The 18,763-nt window shown below is 43.2% G+C and overlaps 1 protein-coding gene across 2 annotated transcripts in view; it reads left to right on the forward strand.

The window, feature by feature from the left end:
• LOC119655312 (basement membrane-specific heparan sulfate proteoglycan core protein) overlaps nt 1-18,763 on the forward strand; it is a 604,263-nt gene that overhangs the window by 496,217 nt on the left and 89,283 nt on the right. For both annotated transcript variants that reach the window (XM_038061144.1, XM_038061145.1), the window contains exons 23-31: nt 1,616-1,744; nt 7,347-7,424; nt 7,750-7,764; nt 8,691-8,824; nt 15,217-15,310; nt 15,823-16,203; nt 16,369-16,775; nt 16,840-18,237; nt 18,303-18,731. In XM_038061144.1, coding sequence (XP_037917072.1) covers nt 1,616-1,744; nt 7,347-7,424; nt 7,750-7,764; nt 8,691-8,824; nt 15,217-15,310; nt 15,823-16,203; nt 16,369-16,775; nt 16,840-18,237; nt 18,303-18,731 — 3,065 coding nt within the window. The remainder of the gene's footprint in view (nt 1-1,615; nt 1,745-7,346; nt 7,425-7,749; nt 7,765-8,690; nt 8,825-15,216; nt 15,311-15,822; nt 16,204-16,368; nt 16,776-16,839; nt 18,238-18,302; nt 18,732-18,763) is intronic.

Consider the following 18,763-nt stretch of genomic DNA (forward strand, 5'->3'; position numbering starts at 1 on the left):
GCACCATAAGTAAATACAGGCCGTAATATTGTGGCATATAGCCATCGTTGTGATTTTGAGTTCTTTATTGATAACCCTTCCCTGGCAAACCACACAGAACTACTTGTTTGTCACTTTCAGGACGAACCCTTCAATGACTTTGAAACTTATCCCAAATAGCGCTGGTAATTCACACAGTTGGAAGCTTCCTACTGCCTATCTCACTCTCGCTTCCGAGTATGCCCTATCTGACATCGGAGTGTCGAAGAGACAACGAAGCGGCTCTTGTTATCAGCGAAAACTTGCTGCATCAGTACTAAACGTATACCTTCGATACGACCTGTACTGATTTTTCGGTCATTCACTCTATTATATTTTAGAACCTTCCTCCATTGAAAATATGGATATTGGAGTGTCTATCTGCTCCTCCGGCCTGTCACTCGTCCGTAACTCGCGCTATTCACTTGGCCCAATCATTACTATTGATTGCTCTCACCAATTATATAGAGGCACTCACTCAGGGCAACAATAGGATCTAGGAATCTCTTTGTCTCACTTCCTGCCACTTCAGACACGTGTATTGCCCCAACCTATGTCAATAGTTCAGCTTCATCCCAATCTAGAACTTTTGAGACTATGATTCTAAACCATTTGACTATGCCCTTGAGGTACTCCGCCAGTATTAATCATGGCGGAAAACTTTGAACATGTCCTCGGCTTTGCACCCCATATACAAGTGCTTGATAATAGGTCTCTTGATTTATCCTTCCTCCTCCCTAAGGAGCATTTGTTCTTGATGCGAATTCGATAGAGTTGTCAGTTCAGTGTTCTTGACAACATTAACCTTGTCAGTACCATCTCCTGGGTCGTATCTTCTTTTCTGAGCTATCTAGAACCGAAGCCCGCCGTGATGTAGTTTCTAGTGGAACGATAAGGACCAAATTTTTCATTGAGGACATCAGTAACGTTCATTTCGAATACCACTAGTTTGCCCTAGCTTCAAAGTGTTCACTGACACTCTGAATTGAATCTAGATATGTAGCAAAGGGACACCTCGTAAATGACATGGCTCGTTGCCTTACACTAACGAACGTCATGACAAGATGAGGCTTACGACGTCCTACATTGGCTTCAATTCATGCTGAAGTTACACAATCCCCTAGTAGAACCTTATAGATGGTGGGCGACAAAAAAAGCTACAGAGTTTTACCTCTCTCAACCTAACTGCTCATTGGAATTTTCATAAAGTTTTGCTTCTATTAGTGCTATAAATTCCCTCCCCCACAGCGTACATAATTAAGTCAAGTTCATTTGGTATTTATGTTCCATTTTTCATCAAATATCTGTACAGTCTGTACGTCTAGTACATGAAGGCATAGTAATATTTGACTAATTTCTAGCAATCAAGATGGATCCTTTCCTATAATCAAGCAAGACCCACAAGCAAAAATATAAAATACAAATTAAAAATGCGATTTAGGCATTTGATCCACCTAACACTTTAGTTTATTCTCCTTCACTTTTTTATTTTATTTTTAAATTTAAAGTTTATTTATTTTATTAATTTTTTTTTATTTTATTTTTAAAAATACTCCCAAAATTCAAAAACAACAATTTTAACACCCAACAATATTAGCTGGTAGAAGTTGCAGTCCATTTGAATTTCGATGTGAAAATGGTCCATGTATACCACGAAATCTGCAATGTAACGGTATTGTTGATTGCCCTTACGATACAAGTGACGAATTAGATTGTGAAGTATTGCGTAAGTGTTTCAAGAGAATTGTTATTCTCAAGAGAGCATATTTTCTTTAAAAACCAAACCTAGAATTATCGTGAAATGGCAAACTAAAATTCCGGCTTTTAGTCGACCGATGCAGAGTTTCTAACCCCTCTAATATAGTTACAGAGTTTAGTTAGTGCTAATTTTAGATACTTTTTTTTCTTAATCGTGTGGCTTTTTTAGATTAGTAATCCGAACACAAGGAAAATATCTTTTTTCAGTTTAAAATGCCTTATTTGCACCACTTTTCTCTTACTATCAGCAGTTTTCCCAAAATAGCGACAGGTTAGAGTTTTTGAAAATATAAATGCACTTTTCGTCCTTATGAAATATCTAATTTTAGCTTATAAACGAAAAATAATTTTTAAGATTCACAATTTCTTAAACAACGCACCGCTTCGTAGAACTTTTTCTCAACATATCGTAGATAACATATCTTAAGATACAACATCATTTAATAAGAGCCGATACCGTTGATAAATTAACTATAAAAACATCGATAGATTCATTATCTCAGACAACTAAATCTAGTCCCATTTGAATTTCCACTGGAATGGGTATATAATTCCAACCATTGATTGAGATCGCAATAAAATTACCATCCTCGCTTAGTAATTTCGTTTGCAATATCAAGGCGGTACATCCAGCTGTTACTTATAATAGCAATAGCAAGGCAGAAATGCGAACAAATCAAAAATATAATAACATTTTTAGGACGAAAAGGTGTAACGAATCTCAAGGCAATATTATATTGGAGATTTTTTTTTTAATTATACTCTTAGTGGTAAAACTTAGGACTTTGAGATAAATAGAATCAGAAAAGTACTATCTTTTAAGAAAAGAAGAAAATGAGAAGAATGTGATGCATGTTGCAGGCGACTCCTGGGTAAGTGGAAAGTGTGATAGAGAGCTTTACTAAATCGTGGAATGGTAGAGAGTACGATATAATCGAATCGGGGATGATATCAAGCGAAACGTATTTGCTCAGAGAGTGAAAACTGGAAATTCAATGGATGCATAGTTTTTTATTGAACCCAGGATAGGTAACGAAAGCATGGTTGCCTATCTCGAACTTCAAGATTTAGCACCATCCTCAACAACTTAGAGCATTGAAATTCTATGGATTTTCATAAGATTGACCTGTGTAAGCATAAATCCATTTAACATTTCTGCCACAATTAAATTGTGTGACCTCCGAGTTGTAAAGGGCAGCTTCACACACTAACCCCAAAACGAAGCTTTCAACGTGTTAAGGCTAACCGCAATAAAACCGGACCGAAAGTATTCTTCTAGGATTTCTTTTGGAGGACAAATACTCAGCGTCATTCCGATCCCATTCCATGTATGCTCTGATCCTGTTCAATCGTCCCTGCGGTAACCAGTGACACAACATCATCCGCGTATCCGACCAGATGCGATTCATCAGGCATCTCAAGTCATAGAAGCCGATCGTATAAGGCGTTCCAAACGTCCGGACCAAGGGTAGTCCCTGAACCGCTCACGGTTCTCGCAGAGCGTGGCAAAGTCCTTTAAATAGTCCCTCAATATCCGCAATAGAGTAAGAAAACGATTTGCAGGTGGCCCATGCAAATGGGACCACCTCACAAAATTGGAAGCGTTTCTTTACGTCTAGGATCATAGGAGCACCACTCGCCAATAGTGGCAACTTCATGCCTCAGTCAGTTTCGCCGTTTGGATCACTTCCTCAATGGCATCAAGTATTGATTGAGAGTACGAAGCTGGGGTGAATAGTCTATACAAGGAATGTTCTTCAAAAAGAGGGGTTGGTTTAATTTGGTGCAGCTTCAAGGGCCCACTAGTCACAGTTACGGCTGGAAGCCCAAATTTCAGAGAAATATTCAAGGATGTTTCTGACAAGGAAGTTAAAAAGCGTTAAGGTGGATTGGATTGAGATAAAGGCAGAGGAAGAACGTAGGATAAAACTAGTCATTTTCGAAGTACTGTTGATAATTTCAATGAAGTGGCAATTAATTGGAAGTTTATCATCGCACGCTATACACAGATCTTAAAAGAATTCAAAATAGGAATAGTAAGCAGCCTTGTATAGAGCCTTGGTGGACTCCAGAATGAGACTCGGGACGGGATGAGTAGCCATAAAAGGCATGTCTGTGAGAACGGTTTGATTGGTAGGAGGAGAGCTGTGACATGTTTGGGGAGAGGAAGTCAAGACCAGAGGGATTGGAGAGGAGGATATTGTGATTAATGGCTATAGAAGGATCGGTCTAAATCGCATGTACCTCTTTCCATGACCGGTGCACCGTCAACCAACCGTTGATATATCTCTCGAGGATTTTGAAGCAAGATGAGAGGAAAGAGATGGGACGGTAGTTCACAATTAGAGTAGGATCCCCCCTTTTGAGGAATAATAAAGGTATCTTCCCAAAAATAAGAAAAGTAGCATTCTTCGTGAATTTTCTTTAAGGTTATACAGAGTCGGCGGGCGACTGGGAGTCGTCTGCACCTAGAAGAAACATAAAGAGCTCAGTGGATCTCCTCGACCTCGGAGGAGAAGTAAAGACAGAGTCGATCGCAGGGAATTGGCAGTGGAGTCATTGAAATTGATTGGGGAAGTGGGGAAAAATTGAGGAAGATTACGGTAATAACGAGAGGAGAGGCCAAAAATGGTTTCAAAATCACTGTTAATAAGAGCGGCTTCGACGCTCGTTTTATTTACTGGCTTCCCAGCGGAATACATAGCCTTAAAGCTATGATTTATTTAATTAACGGGCAATAAACAGAGTAAACTCCAATTATTAATTGTCCTCAAGAGGGGGAGAAAGCAATAATCTTACCCTATGCTTAAAGGAGAGAGGTTAAAAGGACCAAGCTGTTGTGCGTTCTAACTTCGGCAAAGCCTAGAAATCGGGAAATGGAAGTAGACTTCGGGCTCTGTCAAGGCCACGTTGAAAAGATCTGCGTTTCGGTTGTTATAAGGCGCAGGACGACAGGTGGTATCGTTGGCAATTCATCAGGCCCGAGGAGAGGAACATACGTTTGGAGGAATGACTCGTGAGGTGACAGAATCGTAAGTGGGGCAGGAGGAGGAGGAAAAGATTATTTTGGCACGGAGAGGAGACGTGAAAGCTATTAGGGCACCTCCGCCGGTTGTCTTGCCAAGCGCAGCGCAGTCTCAGTCACCGCGAAAAACAGAGTAACCTTCGAGGAGCTCCGAATCTAAAATCCTGTCATCCAACCAGGTTTCAGAAATGCAGATGACGTGATGTTGAAATGCTAAGGCAGACAGTTTGAAATCCGACAGCTTGGTCTTTAGACCCCTTACCTTTTGATAAAACAGTGTAAGGTTGTAAGAATGGTTTAAGTTCGGCGAGGCAGGTGGGCGTGCCGCAAATTTTCACGAAGCTTAGTCCTCTGATAAGGATTGATGAACATCCTCCTGCGGCAAAAAGGAAGATTGGACGATAGCATTCAGTCAGGAGATCCATCCTTCGTCAGATTTATACATGAGAGAGGTGACAAAGTTGAGTTGGCTTTCTGATATAGGCCAGAATTTGTGCGGACGTGGTGGAGTGCGCTAGCTTCTACAGAAACAGTTGTTTCGGCGACGAGGCGACGTTCAGTTGGAGCCCGCTCGGGACCGAACATGAAATCGGAAAGGCCTGCGGTTCAGCGGTGTCGGACGTCGATGATGCACAGGAGGCGGCGCCAATGCAGGTGCTTAGAGCAGCCGATGCTGAGTAAGGAACATGTGCTTCGGATGGAGGGCGATTTTTAAGTTGGCTTACGGACGTCGTCGGGCTGGTACGATCTTTTCTAGATACAGTGGAACAGTGCGTGGCAAATAGAGACGGGAAATTACTCGACCAGGGCAACTAAGGTATGGTGCAATATTGCTGGCTGCAATCACCGGCAGGGTATAAGTAAAGGCAGTCAGCAGCGCCTTATGAGGCTACGCTTGGTGCTCGATGAAGTAGCATTTTGAGGGAGCAGGATTGTTGGTAATTTTGAAACTGCATGTTGAATCAATGTTAAAGGTCAGTTGAGCATGGGAAGGCTAAAATACCAGCAGAGTAAAAAACTGACAGTAACTATCAAATAATTCTTCATACGGGTTAGATGGCGAGTAAAGGGCAAGTATGCAGAAGATACAATTTACAGGACGGAGTTGGATGGAGTAGCACGTAAGACAACATAGTTCTAAGAGGAACCACAGGAGAAGAAGACGGTTTCGGTGTGGAGGGAATGCTTAATTGCAAACGGATTTCACCGCAAGTAAACTTACGTGATGCAGCCCGGTCCCTGTCACAGCAAAAAATAGAGTATCCTTGGAGAAGTTTGGAGTTTAATACTTTATCTTCACGTCAGGTTCCTGAAATACAGATGGCACGGTGTTGCCAAACCAGCGCGGACGAACTGAAAGTTTGGCTCTTAAATCTCCAACAATTTGGTAAAATAAGCAAGCAAAAGACAGTCAAGACGGAATCGATTGAAACGAATTTGTAGGGATAAGTTACTTTGAATAAAGTTATCCTGTTGTCGGGTTACAGTCCTTTTATTGGTCCAAAGAAATAACGTACGTAATCCTAGGATTAAAAAACATTTTTGATAGGGAGAGGTCCTTTCACCCAAAGCCACTAAGGCAATCGATTAAGTACCTGGTTTGTGTGCCCCGGCGGGAACTCGCACTTCCCCGAAGACAGAACCATTATCGAAGACTTGAGCTGCTGTTGAAAGCCGAGGAGCAGAGGAACAGGATTGGAAACTTTATTAGAACAGTTCCAGTGGCCACCTGTTTTGTAGACTTTGGTAGCGGGTGAGACTGTGATCTGCACCAAAAGCATTGCCGCCGGATGTACAGCAGATTAAGCAGTCGGGGATGTACTTGTAAGAAGCATATGAGGAGCCTGAATCAGAGGCAGGTGATCGAGGATGCCTCCAACTACCGTAGAAGTAATTCCTGGTTCTTCAGAAGAGGTACGCACGGAGTCTCGTCCGTAGGCAGTTCCAATTCCTGTCAGATGGAGGCAAATATACCTGAGGGCTGTTACCGCATATATTAGAGGTTCGTTGAGGCAGTTGTTAGACGGGAATTTCGAACGGATGTCTAGAAAATTAGTGGAAAAACTTAGTGTCGACTTCGGCCTTGATGGTTCTGACTTCTTGCAAATGGTACATAAAGTGTCGTATATTACCGAGGGTCTGTCTAAAGCAATGGAATCAAAATTTTAGTATAACGAACTTAGCACCTCAGGAACACCGCTCAAACGATAGCAAAATTAGCGTAGAAAGCGTATGCACCAACAACTTCTTATTTTAGCACTTATTAGTCCCTAATAGATATTAAAAAAAAAGTTTTATTTACTACATAAACAAACTAATAGCCAGCATCATTCATTGAGAGAAAGGTTGGCATTAATTCTACATTTTTTGTTTTTTTCTTTTACCATTTTCCAAGGCTTTTTCATATTTTATTCTAATTAATTTTGAAAAGAAATTTTGCGTGGAGTGCAGTACTATTTGCTTGAAAATAAAGATTGATTCAATGAGATTGATTTGATTTTTAAATTGTTTATTAATAATTGTATTAATTTTGAATATTTTACAGGTCCAACCCCTCCACCACCAGGTGTAGATCCCCAACTCAACTTGAAAACGTACCCGAACGAGCAAATCATTAAAGAAAGTAAGTTTTTGATTTCTTTGAATTTTTATTGTTATTTTTTTCTTTATTTATTTGTTTTACTTGATTTTCCAATGATTTGATTTCAAATCGAGTAAGTGACCTTTGGTAGACTTACAAATATATTTTTCCCGATGTTTGAATTGATTTTCCATACTTGAAAGAGTTTTCCTTCTCCTGTGAATGTATTTAGTATGGATATCTGCACAGATTATACAATTAATAATATAACTTCACGTTCAAAATATTCTCCATATTAAAATAACCACAAAAAGGCACTAAAACACTATATATTTCTCTTTATATAAAATAACAACACATAAAAAAGGATATATTAAGGAAGGTAAGTTATTATTCAAGTTGAGGTATGAATAGCCTTCACATGCCACCGCAAAAAGGGTGATCAGAGAATATAAAAATCAAATATTGTTCGACATCGACACATTTTTCACCACATGGGAAAATAAATCCACTGTGCACTTGTTACAAATACATTCAAACATTTACATGATGTCCAAAAAATCATGATAAACATAGATTCATGTAAATAATTAACACAATCATTGGTCATCCAAATTGTGACCCTTTTTCGAAGTCTAACAATTGAATTCGTTAGAGTTTTTGACTTCAGAGCTCGGAATAGAATAGAAAGTTTCGTTTCAGCCAAAGACATAAAAGTGCTAAACCGGAATCACAAGAAAAAATGAAATGTTAATGCAACATATCATTCCCTGGCCATAAATTAAAAAAAAAAAAAATACTAAAATATGACCGGAATTTCAAAAACAATCTTCTGTAAAATACATTTCATCTCATCACAATGAGGAAATCACCACCAAAACACAGATATTCTGATCACCCTCCAACAACAAAAAAAGATGTTGAAAACATTTTGCACCCAAACAAAGCAAAATGCAACTAAAAATCACGCATTCTCCCATTTTGTGAAAATACTTTGGGGACTGTTAATGTTTTGTGTTAAACCCACAGAAGTGTTGCTAGAAACATTCAAAATGTTTAAATAAAATATAGATAAGTATATTTTCACGCTGAAATTCAGACTAGTGCACTAGACCACGCACTTAGCACCCAAAATTTCATGCTGACTAAAAATTAAAAATTAAAAAACCACATGCACATGCGTCAATTTCACTGGCAAGCTTTGAAGTAATGCGTGTAAGCGCACAAAGCTGTACCATTTTGCTTTTCTCCATTGAAATTTAATGTTTAAATTAGATAAACTAAAATCTTCTTGAACATTTTAAACAGGTCGTGAAGTTGTATTCCGTTGTCGTGACGAAGGACCCAGCCGTGCACGCGTCAAATGGTCAAGAGGAAATGGACTTGCATTACCACCTGGTTCAACTGATGTTAATGGACGCTTGGAAATTCCAAATATTCAGGTGAGTAGTGGAGAAATAAATATGTTTTCAGTATTGCAAGACCCTTAACAGTCGATTTTCAATTTTGTTTGTTTATTTGAAAAAAAAATTTAAACTGGAAAAATGATTCAAATAAGAGTCAATCAAGTCAACTAAAACGAAAGATTTAAGCGAGTAACCCGATCAAAATTTTACATTTATCTTTTGGTTTTTAATTTTTTTTTTTATCTCAAACTTTCTGAGGCGCTATTTTTTCAATATGTTAAATAAAATTAATAAAATTTGTTCCCCCTTTGATAATCATCCCCCTTCATTAGAAAAACGACCTTAGCTGAGACACTATCCACTCACGTGTCTTCGAATGCGGCCCCATATCTCACATACTGAAACTTAGCCATGGTAGATCTGATGATTACAAGTTAATCCGAGAACAAAGCTCGTTTCCTTAGGCTGTAACCAATCATCTTAATTAAATCACAGAACCTCATTCAGCCGTCGTTGTGTACAGATCGCACCGCGTCCTTAAAGAGCTATTGTGCTCCTCTGACTGGTTTTTTTATGGGTGGAGGTTGAAATCTTAAAAAGACTCTACTGCGCCAGGGGCCAGCAGTGTGTGGGATTCTCACCCACTAAAACCACCCCCACGTATCTTTGCGGGAGCACCGTGAAATATTACTTCCCGAGGAGTGCTCTGGTTTACGCCAGCACAAATATGTCACGCGTCCGTTGCGCTTTTCGAGCTCCTTCCAGTTCAGCTTCTCCTGTATGGCAGTTACTATTCCGTTTATCCCATTCCAGTTTGCTCCGGACCTAAGCATCTCCTCCACGAAATTATGGGATCCGATAATTGCGTTGATGGCATCGTTGAACCTTCTTTTTTCATTCGCGGACAGTGGAATGTAACATGCTCCGGGTCCTCGGTCTGGAGACTCCTACAACCCAAAGCGATGCAAGTACTTCCTCTATCCACCGTGTCCCGTAAAGAACTGCCTCAAGTGGTAATTTAATTCTCCATACTTGCGCTCGACCCACCTCTCAATACACAGGATCAGTGTATGGACCAAGCGGCCCTTTACGAAATTATGGCATCGCTGCTGCCATCTCCTGTACAGCTCCTTCCTAGTGGCTTTTAGTAAACCCGCAGCCACTTCAGTCGGATTCACACTCCTTCTCCGGTAGAGACAGTCTGCCTCATTCGCCAGAAGAGCCAAGGGAATCATTCCCGCGATGACGCACACTACTCCACCTGATACCGTTCTATATGCACTGCACACACTCAGCGCGATTGACTGGTATGCTTGCCGAGAATTACCGTCCCATTTCCCTCCTCTCCTCCTGCTCCAAAATCTTGGAAAGATATGTCAGCGACTGGCTGTCCGCCCACTTTGGCCACCTCATAGTGAAAGAGAAACACGGCGTAAGCGCGTAGGTCCACTACCTCCAAGCTGCTTGACTTTACCGGTTTTGTCGCCAAATGTCTAAATTCGCGGCAGGAAGTGCATACCATTTGCACTGACTTCGCTAAAGCCTTCGACACTGTAAATCACAAGATACTTCTTTCCAAACTCTCGTCTCTAAACGTGCCCATACCACTTGTTTTATGGCTTGCCTCTTACCTTTCCAACTTATCCTGCCGCGTCTCTTTTGACGGCTGTACTTCCCGCTCCTTCTTCTTCTCCTCTGGCGTCCCACAGGGAACTATTCTGGGTCTTTTGTTATTTTTATTTTTTATTAACGACCTTCCCCCCCTCCTCACTTGTCCCTGTTTCTTCTATGCAGACGACCTTAAGCTGTTTTCCGCTATATCGTCGCCTATGGACTGTGTTTCCCTCCAATCTAACCTAGACACTCTGGTTCGTTGGTGCTCGACTAATGGTTTACCCTCCATCCAACCCTCGAGTACTGCTCCGTGATCTGGTCACCCTCCCATAACTGTGATTGTCTTGCCCTTGAAAATGTGCACCGTAAATTCACCCGTTCCCTCTTCTTTAAGAAAAGCTTCCTTCGTGTGGACTACCCCTCCCGCCTCCTCTTTCTGAACCTTCCCGTCCTACAACAGCGTAGATCCTATTTGGATCTATACACATTTTTTAAACTTTCCTCGGGTCTGATGGACTGCTCCGCCACTGATGACATCACCGGCCGTCCTGCGTCTTATAACACACGTTGCGCAGATATTTTCAACCTGCCCTTCGCAGAGCTCGAAGTCTACTTTCATTCCCCGATTACTAGGCTTGCCAAAATTGCAACGCAAAACAGCTTAGTCCTCTTAACTTCTCTACTTTAAGAAGTTTTAAGCATAGGATAAGATCATTGCTTTCTCCTCCTCCTGAGGACAATAAGTAATTGGAGGTTACTCTGTTTGTTGTCCATTCAATTAAATAAATAAATAAATACCCTTCTCTGGGTCGCTGTGTTATTCAGGGCGCACGCCCAGAAAGGAGCCGCGTATAGCAGGATGGATTTTACCACTCCTGCGATAAGCAGCCGCCGGCTTGGTTTTTGCCCTCTAATATTTGACATTATCCTTGCTAGAAATGAACTAGCCTTTGCTGCCTTTTCACGCGCATACTCCAGGTGCCACCTGAAGCTCAACTTGGCACCGATCATGAAACGACTTCGTGATTACCAACGTGGATTTTGACAGTGTTGTTTTTCCTGCGATTGGTATTAAGGACCGCCTCCGTCTTATCTTCCGCCAGGTCCAATTTCACGATTTGGAGCCATGCTTTGATATCATGAATGGTTTCACTTGCATACAGTTCCACGTCCTTTTGGTCATTCGCAACTACTACCACTGCCAGGTCGTCTGCAAAACTAATCAATGTTGCCTCCCATGGCACGCAAAGGCCGAGCATTCCGTCATTCATTATGTTCCACAGCAGGGGCCCCAGTGCGGAGCCTTGGGGAACACTTGCTGTCACAATATATTCCTTCGGTCCGTCGTCTGTCTCGTACCAAAGAAGTCTCTCCGAAAGGTAACACTCGATTATCCGAGCTAAGGAACACCCAGTTTAGCCAGGGTGCCCTTGATCCAACCCCATTTGGCTGAGTTAAAGGCATTCCTTACATCCAACGTTACCACCGCGCAGCACTTACCAGCGGCTGATGCCTCCCGGGCCAGGACCACGACCATTGCAATAGCATCAACCGCGCTCTACGAAATACACACTGCCGCTCTGATAGACCACCCGCTAGCTCGACAATTGAAAGTAGCTTGTTGTATACCACAGACTCCAACATCTTCACCATTGTGTCGACACACAGACAGATAGGGCGATATGAAGAGGGTGCGCCAGTTGGTTTTTGGAGCTTTGATAACAGAACCAACCTCTTCCTTTTCCACTGAGCGGGAACCACCCCTTCAACTATGCATGATTCAAACGTACTTATGAACCATGCAGGCCTGATTTTAGCAGCCAACTTCAGAATCCCGTCCAATCCCGTAGCCTTATTGTCCCCAATTCGTCGACAGATCTCCAGTCCCCGGTCACCGCGGGGATTGTGAAGACGTTATGTTGAACCATTGGATGAGGTCTGCTTTTTTCTTATTGTTGGAAAAGGGTTGCGATTATTTTGAGCAAGAGTCGCGGGCACGTCACTTGGGGTGGTTTTTGTTCACGAATCTTGTTCATTACAACCTTGTAAGCAGCGCCCCTCAACAGCGCGATTTCTTGGTTCCACCAGTAGTTTGGCTTCCTACTGTGCTGCAACTTGCGTCGGGACATTGTAGAGTCGAGGGTCTCAGTTATCCGTTGACATAACTTTTTCACTTTTTCCAGCGCCGTTCCCTTCGGGTCGTAACCTCCATCTAAAGCCGCCAAGAATGTCTCTTCCTCGAAAGCTCCAGTGGACCGCTCAGCTGTCCCGGTTTTTTCGCTTTTGATGCTCATTCCATTGCCGCCTTCACCGTTCCTGATATCGAGAAAGATGGCCTGATGGTCACTGTGGGTATAGTGCGCAATTACCCGCCAGACCATCCCTCCCGCCAACGAGGTACTGAGGCAGGTTAGATCGACGATTGAACCCAGTCCTCTACCTCGGAAAGTAGGCAAGCGTCTAACGTTGGCGAATGCGATGTCCAGCTCCGCGAAAGTTTCAAAGAAAATTTGGCCCCTGGTATTCATCACTCGACTTCTCCAGTCTAAAGGCCATGCGTTCAAATCGCCGACAATGATTTTGGGGCTGTGGTCTCAAGCGTCCAACACCAAGCTGTCTAGCATCTCCGTTGCGCTAAACAGCTAAACATAGCAGCTGTAGATATGGACGCACCTTCAGCAATCTACCCATGTTACTGGGCAGCAGGTCTAGCCATTTCACCCTTATCTCATCATCGGTGATAGCTGATCCTGCGAGTGCACTCACCTGCCTGAGAACCTGCGAGCGATTCCTGCCATCAAACCACAATTCGGTGAGAAGCTTGTGTAGAAAACAAACCCGTAAGGCGGTCAATTATCTCTGTCTTCAGATTCGCCTACCTGTTGCACTATGACGAGTTCAAGAGGACGTCCATCATGTCCTGCATGGTATCGGAGTCAAGAGAGAGGACGACTAGATGATATTTAATGCCAAGAACCACAGCCAGGGATTCGTCTTCTAGAAGGCAGCGCGACGTCGCTTCGATGCTCATTTGACGCTTCTCCAACTCATTTCCAGTGAAGAACTGATCGCCGGTACCGATGCTTTGGGCTCTCTTTCCATCATAAAATCTTGCTTCCAAATAATTGACTTTCCCTCCAAGGTCCATTATTTGGGATGGAATTTAACTTTCCGAAAAATGACTTCTTTAGTCATTTTGCTTTTTCTAGTTGAACCTGTAATTGCCTTTTGATGTCCTGAAGGGATCCCTTTCGTTTTTGTTCTGTCTTTCGAACAGGAATCAGTGAGAATTGTCCTTTTTGCATGGCATCTATTAAGTCATTTGCACAGTTATATACAACTCTAAAGGCTCCTGTTTGTTAGTAGCTCTAGATGCAGCATGGCCATATACTTCAGCACCAGGACACAGTCCAGGAATATTGGAGGCTAAGGACCTGCCTGACTCTGCTGTTGCTTTAGATCTTCTCGGGAGTGATATGCTCCTGTTAAACGCCCTTTCTCCAGGCTACTTAGAGCTCTAGATGCAACGATAGCCATATACTCCCATACCGAGACATAGTCCAGGAATATCGGAAGCTAAGGACCTGCCTGACTCTGCTCTTGCTTTAAATCTTCTCGGTAGTGATATACTCTGGTTAAACCCCCTTTCTCCAGGCTACTTGGAGCTCTAGATGCAGCGTGGCCATATAATCCACCGACGAGACACAGTCTAGGAATATCGGAAGCTAAGGACCTACCTGATTCTGCTCTTGCTTTAAATCTTCTCGGAAGTGATATACTCTGGTTAAACCCCCTTTCTCCAGGCTACTTGGAGCTCTAGATGCAGCTTGGCCATATACTCAACCACCGAGACACAGTCCAGGAATATCGGAAGCTAAGGACCTGCCTGACTCCGCTCTCACTTTTGATTTTCTCGAGTGATACGCTCCTGTTAAACGCCTTTTCTCCAGGTTACTTGGAGCTCTAGATGCAGCGATGACCATATAATCCACCGCCGAGATATAGTCCAGGAATATCGGAAGCTAAGGACCTGCCTGACTCTGCTCTTCCTTTAAATCTTCTTGGGAGTGACATGCTCCTGTTAAACGCCCTTTCTTCAGGCTATTTGGAGCTCTAGATGCTGCAATACCCATATAATCCACTGACAAGGCAAAGTTCAGGAATGTCGGACCAGCCTGACACTGCTCTCACTTTAGATATGCTCGGGCGTGATATGCTCCTGTCAAATATCCTTTCTCCAGGCTACTTGGAGCTCTAGATGCAGTGATGGCCATATACTCCACCACTGAGACGCAGTCCAGGAATATCGGAAGCTAAGGACTTGCCTGACCACTCCAAAAGGCACAGACACTTGGGATCCAAAACGGAGATAGATGGACATAATTCACTGTTTCTGGTTCTTTCATGGGCAGTCGCCTGTTGACCTCAATATCGCAGCTTTCACTCATCAACTCAACTCCACCCTTTTTCAAGTCACTTTCGATCCCCCTCCCCCCGCAATTTATTTACCACTTTCAAATTTTTTTTTGTTTTCCTTCTGCCTAATGGCGAAGTTATAAACGCTCACAGCTTTTCGAATGATTTTTCATTTTCCTCCACTCCCTCGACTTTTTCGGTCCTGCAATCTATACGTCAATTTACGGCTCTTTGTCAGCCCCAAACCAGGGATCAATCTGCAGCTGCTTTCCCCCCTTTGAACTAGTAATTACTCACCCCCAAACCTTATACCTATAACAGAGATGTTGTCAGATTTTTGACCCCCAAAGTTATCCTCATTGAATCTAATTTTCTATCCTTGGACTCTATATTTTTAGGTTGGCGACTCTGGCGAATATGTTTGTGAAGCTGAAGGATATCCACCCTCTACTCGAGGCCAACGAGTTACTGTTCATTTAACAGTCGAACGATGTAAGTTATTTGGTGGAGACGATGAATGAGGGCGTCTTAATTATCGGGGACCCAAATATTAAGGAAATAATATTTGAGTCCCCGATAATTGGAGGCGTCAATTGTAAGGACTTAGTAATAAGGTCAATAATTTCTCCTCGCAATATTACTAAATTCCCACGTATTACTAACATGCAGCGTGGAACGATGATGGCTTCATCAAGCCATCTAAAAAAATTCTGTACGGAACTGTGCCCCATATAGGCTTTGAATTTTTCGGCATAGGTATATTGAGACTGTTGGAATTATCCTTTAAAACAAACAGCCTACAGTTAATCAATATTGTCTCTAACTTTTTTTTTTGATTCACGCACAAACAAAAACCACCCCTGTACTAACAACTCTCATCAATTCCTCTAACGTAACCCATATCATGGACTTGGTAAATAGTCTCAAGGAATAAGTTTAAGCCTACTAATCGGAACTCTTCATTTTCTCACCCTCTCCCTTCAAACTCCAATTGAAACGTTTAGATGTCACACCACGCCCGGCAACAGCATGCGGCTTCCACGAAGCTACCTGTATGAATGGCGAATGTATCTCCAAGAGTCAGATTTGTGATGGAGTTGCTCATTGTTCCGATGAATCTGATGAACATGCCTGCAGCCATGGACAACGCTGTAATCCAGATCAATTCCGTTGCATGAATTCAAAATGTGTGGATCGTCTTTGGCGCTGTGATGGAGAAGATGATTGTGGAGATGGTTCAGATGAGCAGAGCTGCGATCCAGAGCCGACAGGATCACCATGCAGATATGATGAATTCCAATGTGGAAACGGCCAATGTGTGCCGAAGTCATTCCATTGTGACGGACGACCGGATTGTAGAGACACGTCCGACGAAGTTGGTTGCAGTAAGTATTCACATTTCAGGGCTTAAAAGAGATTGGTTGATCGGATGAATCAGGGGCTCAAAAATTTTGTAGAAAGAGCTCTCAAGCACCAGTTCCTCTCAATCAATTTTAGCGGTCCCTTTCGACTCTCCTCACATATTTAACCTTTCTCCTAATTTCCCTCAGTGGCACCTGAAATTATCTCACCACCACCGCCACTAGTCAGTATACCAGTTGGAGGAATCCTGAATATAACATGCCGCGCTACTGGAGTACCCACTCCTCTTGTCCTGTTCCGACTCAACTGGGGTCATATTCCAGACAACTGTGTCACCTCCAATAGCGGCGGTGTAGGCCATCTGGAATGCACAAATATGCAACTCAATCATGCTGGTGCATACTCCTGTGAGGTGATCAATGTTAAGGGACGTATTTTCGTCACCCCAGACACAATTGTCACCATTATCCCGGATGAAGATATTTGCCCCGCGGGAATGTTCAACTCACAAGCAAGCCGCGAAGAAGAGTGTATCAATTGCTTCTGCTTCGGAGTGGCCAGCCAGTGTAAGAGTGCCGATTTATTCACTTATGCGGTAAGTTATCCAGGAGTCAACGTATTTGAACTATCCGCCCTAACTTTTCTCTTACATTTTGCAGCTTCCGCCACCGATCCAATCACATAACGTCGTTGGGCTCGACACCCAATCTGGACGCTCAGGAGAATATCGCGTTGGCGAATACTCTGGACATGATCTCCTCAAAACACGACATGGCGTCCAATTCAGGGCATCCGATATTCCCTACACAAGAGAGATTCCGTACCTATCGCTTCCAGCTGATTACCAAGGAAATCAGCTCAAATCATATGGTGGCTACTTGAAGTATGACCTTCAATACATCGGATCAGGCGCTCCGAATAATGCTCCGGATATAGTCCTTATTGGCAATGGTTACACGCTTGTCCATCGTGCAGGATACGGAATACGGCCCAACTCACCCAACAGAATTTCAGTTCAATTCACCGCAGGCTCATGGTATCAGGCAAACGGACAACCAGCATCGAGGGAGCATCTCATGATGGCTCTGGCCGATGTTCAATATATCCTTATTAAGCTTCAGTACATTGACTCTGCCGAACGTGAGGTTGAGGTCACGAGCATCAGCATGGATTCAGCAGCGGTAGATGATAGAGGATTAGGATCTGCTTCACTCGTCGAACAATGTATCTGTCCAACAGGATATATGGGATATTCTTGTGAAAAGTGTGCACCAGGCTATGTACGAAGAAGGCAAGGATCTTGGCTAGGAGTTTGTGTTCCCGAAGAACCTGAAACCTGTCCCGATGGAACATTCGGAAACCCAAGCCGAGGTATTCCATGCCGACCATGCCCATGCCCCTACACCAGCGGTGGAAACTACTTTGCCCGAGGATGCTCTTTGGGAGCTGATAACGAACCAATTTGCCATTGCCTTAAGGGATATGTTGGACGTCGTTGTGAACAATGCGATGCAGGTTACGAAGGAAACCCACTTCAACCTGGCGGTCAATGTGTCCCAGTTCGCCCGACCTATTGTGATCAACGTGGTACTCAACGAGTTGCTGCCGATGGATCTTGCGAGTGTAAACTAAAGACCGTAGGACAGTACTGTGACCAGTGTGCCGCTAGCTCATTCCATCTGAATAACAAAACTGCATTTGGTTGCATCGATTGCTTCTGCATGGGTGTGACGAAGGAATGCACAAGCAGTTCTTTGTACCGTGATAGTATTCACTCCCGATTATATGGTGGCACTGGACATGGATTCAGTTTGATCACAAACTTTGAAGACCCCCAACCACTGGAATCTGAATACAATATCGCGCAAACTGGCAGGGAACTCAGCTTCCGAGGCAGATACGAGGATCAAGAGGTTCAATTCTGGAGTCTTCCTAACGAGTTCTTGGGAAATCAATTGGGATCGTATGGTGGATATTTGCGTTACACAGTTCGATACAATCCACATGAAAGTGGTGCCATGTCGAAAAACAATGCCCCAGACGTAGTCATCAAGAGCGTAAGTATATTCCCAATAAATGCCTGGAACCCCCAATGACCCTTGTTTCCACTGTCTGATTGCAGTCAAATGATATCGTGTTCGTGCACTACCGCAAGGATGGAGTACCACCAGCTGGACCACAATCCTACAGTGTACCAATTTGGGAAGATGAATGGCAACGTTTGGATGGAAATACTGTCAACAGGGAGCACTTACTGATGGCTTTGGCTGATGTTTCGGCCATTTTCATCAAGGGAACCTACACCACATTCACCGAAGAAGCAGCTATCAGTGACGTCTCTTTGGATACTTCAGTACCCCGAAACACTGGCAACGCACGCGCTTTCGAAGTTGAAGAATGTAGATGTCCTCCAGGACATACAGGCCTTTCTTGCGAAGATTGCGCACCTGGATATAAACGATCAGAGGAGGGACTATATTTGGGCTTCTGTGAGCCATGCGAATGCAATGGACACTCAGAAGAATGTGACGCAGATTCCGGACATTGCTTGGTAAGAAGTGCTGGTTAATTCCTTGGTATTTA

Source organism: Hermetia illucens, chromosome 4 (genome assembly GCF_905115235.1).
Source record: "Hermetia illucens chromosome 4, iHerIll2.2.curated.20191125, whole genome shotgun sequence".
NCBI lineage: Eukaryota > Metazoa > Arthropoda > Insecta > Diptera > Stratiomyidae > Hermetia > Hermetia illucens.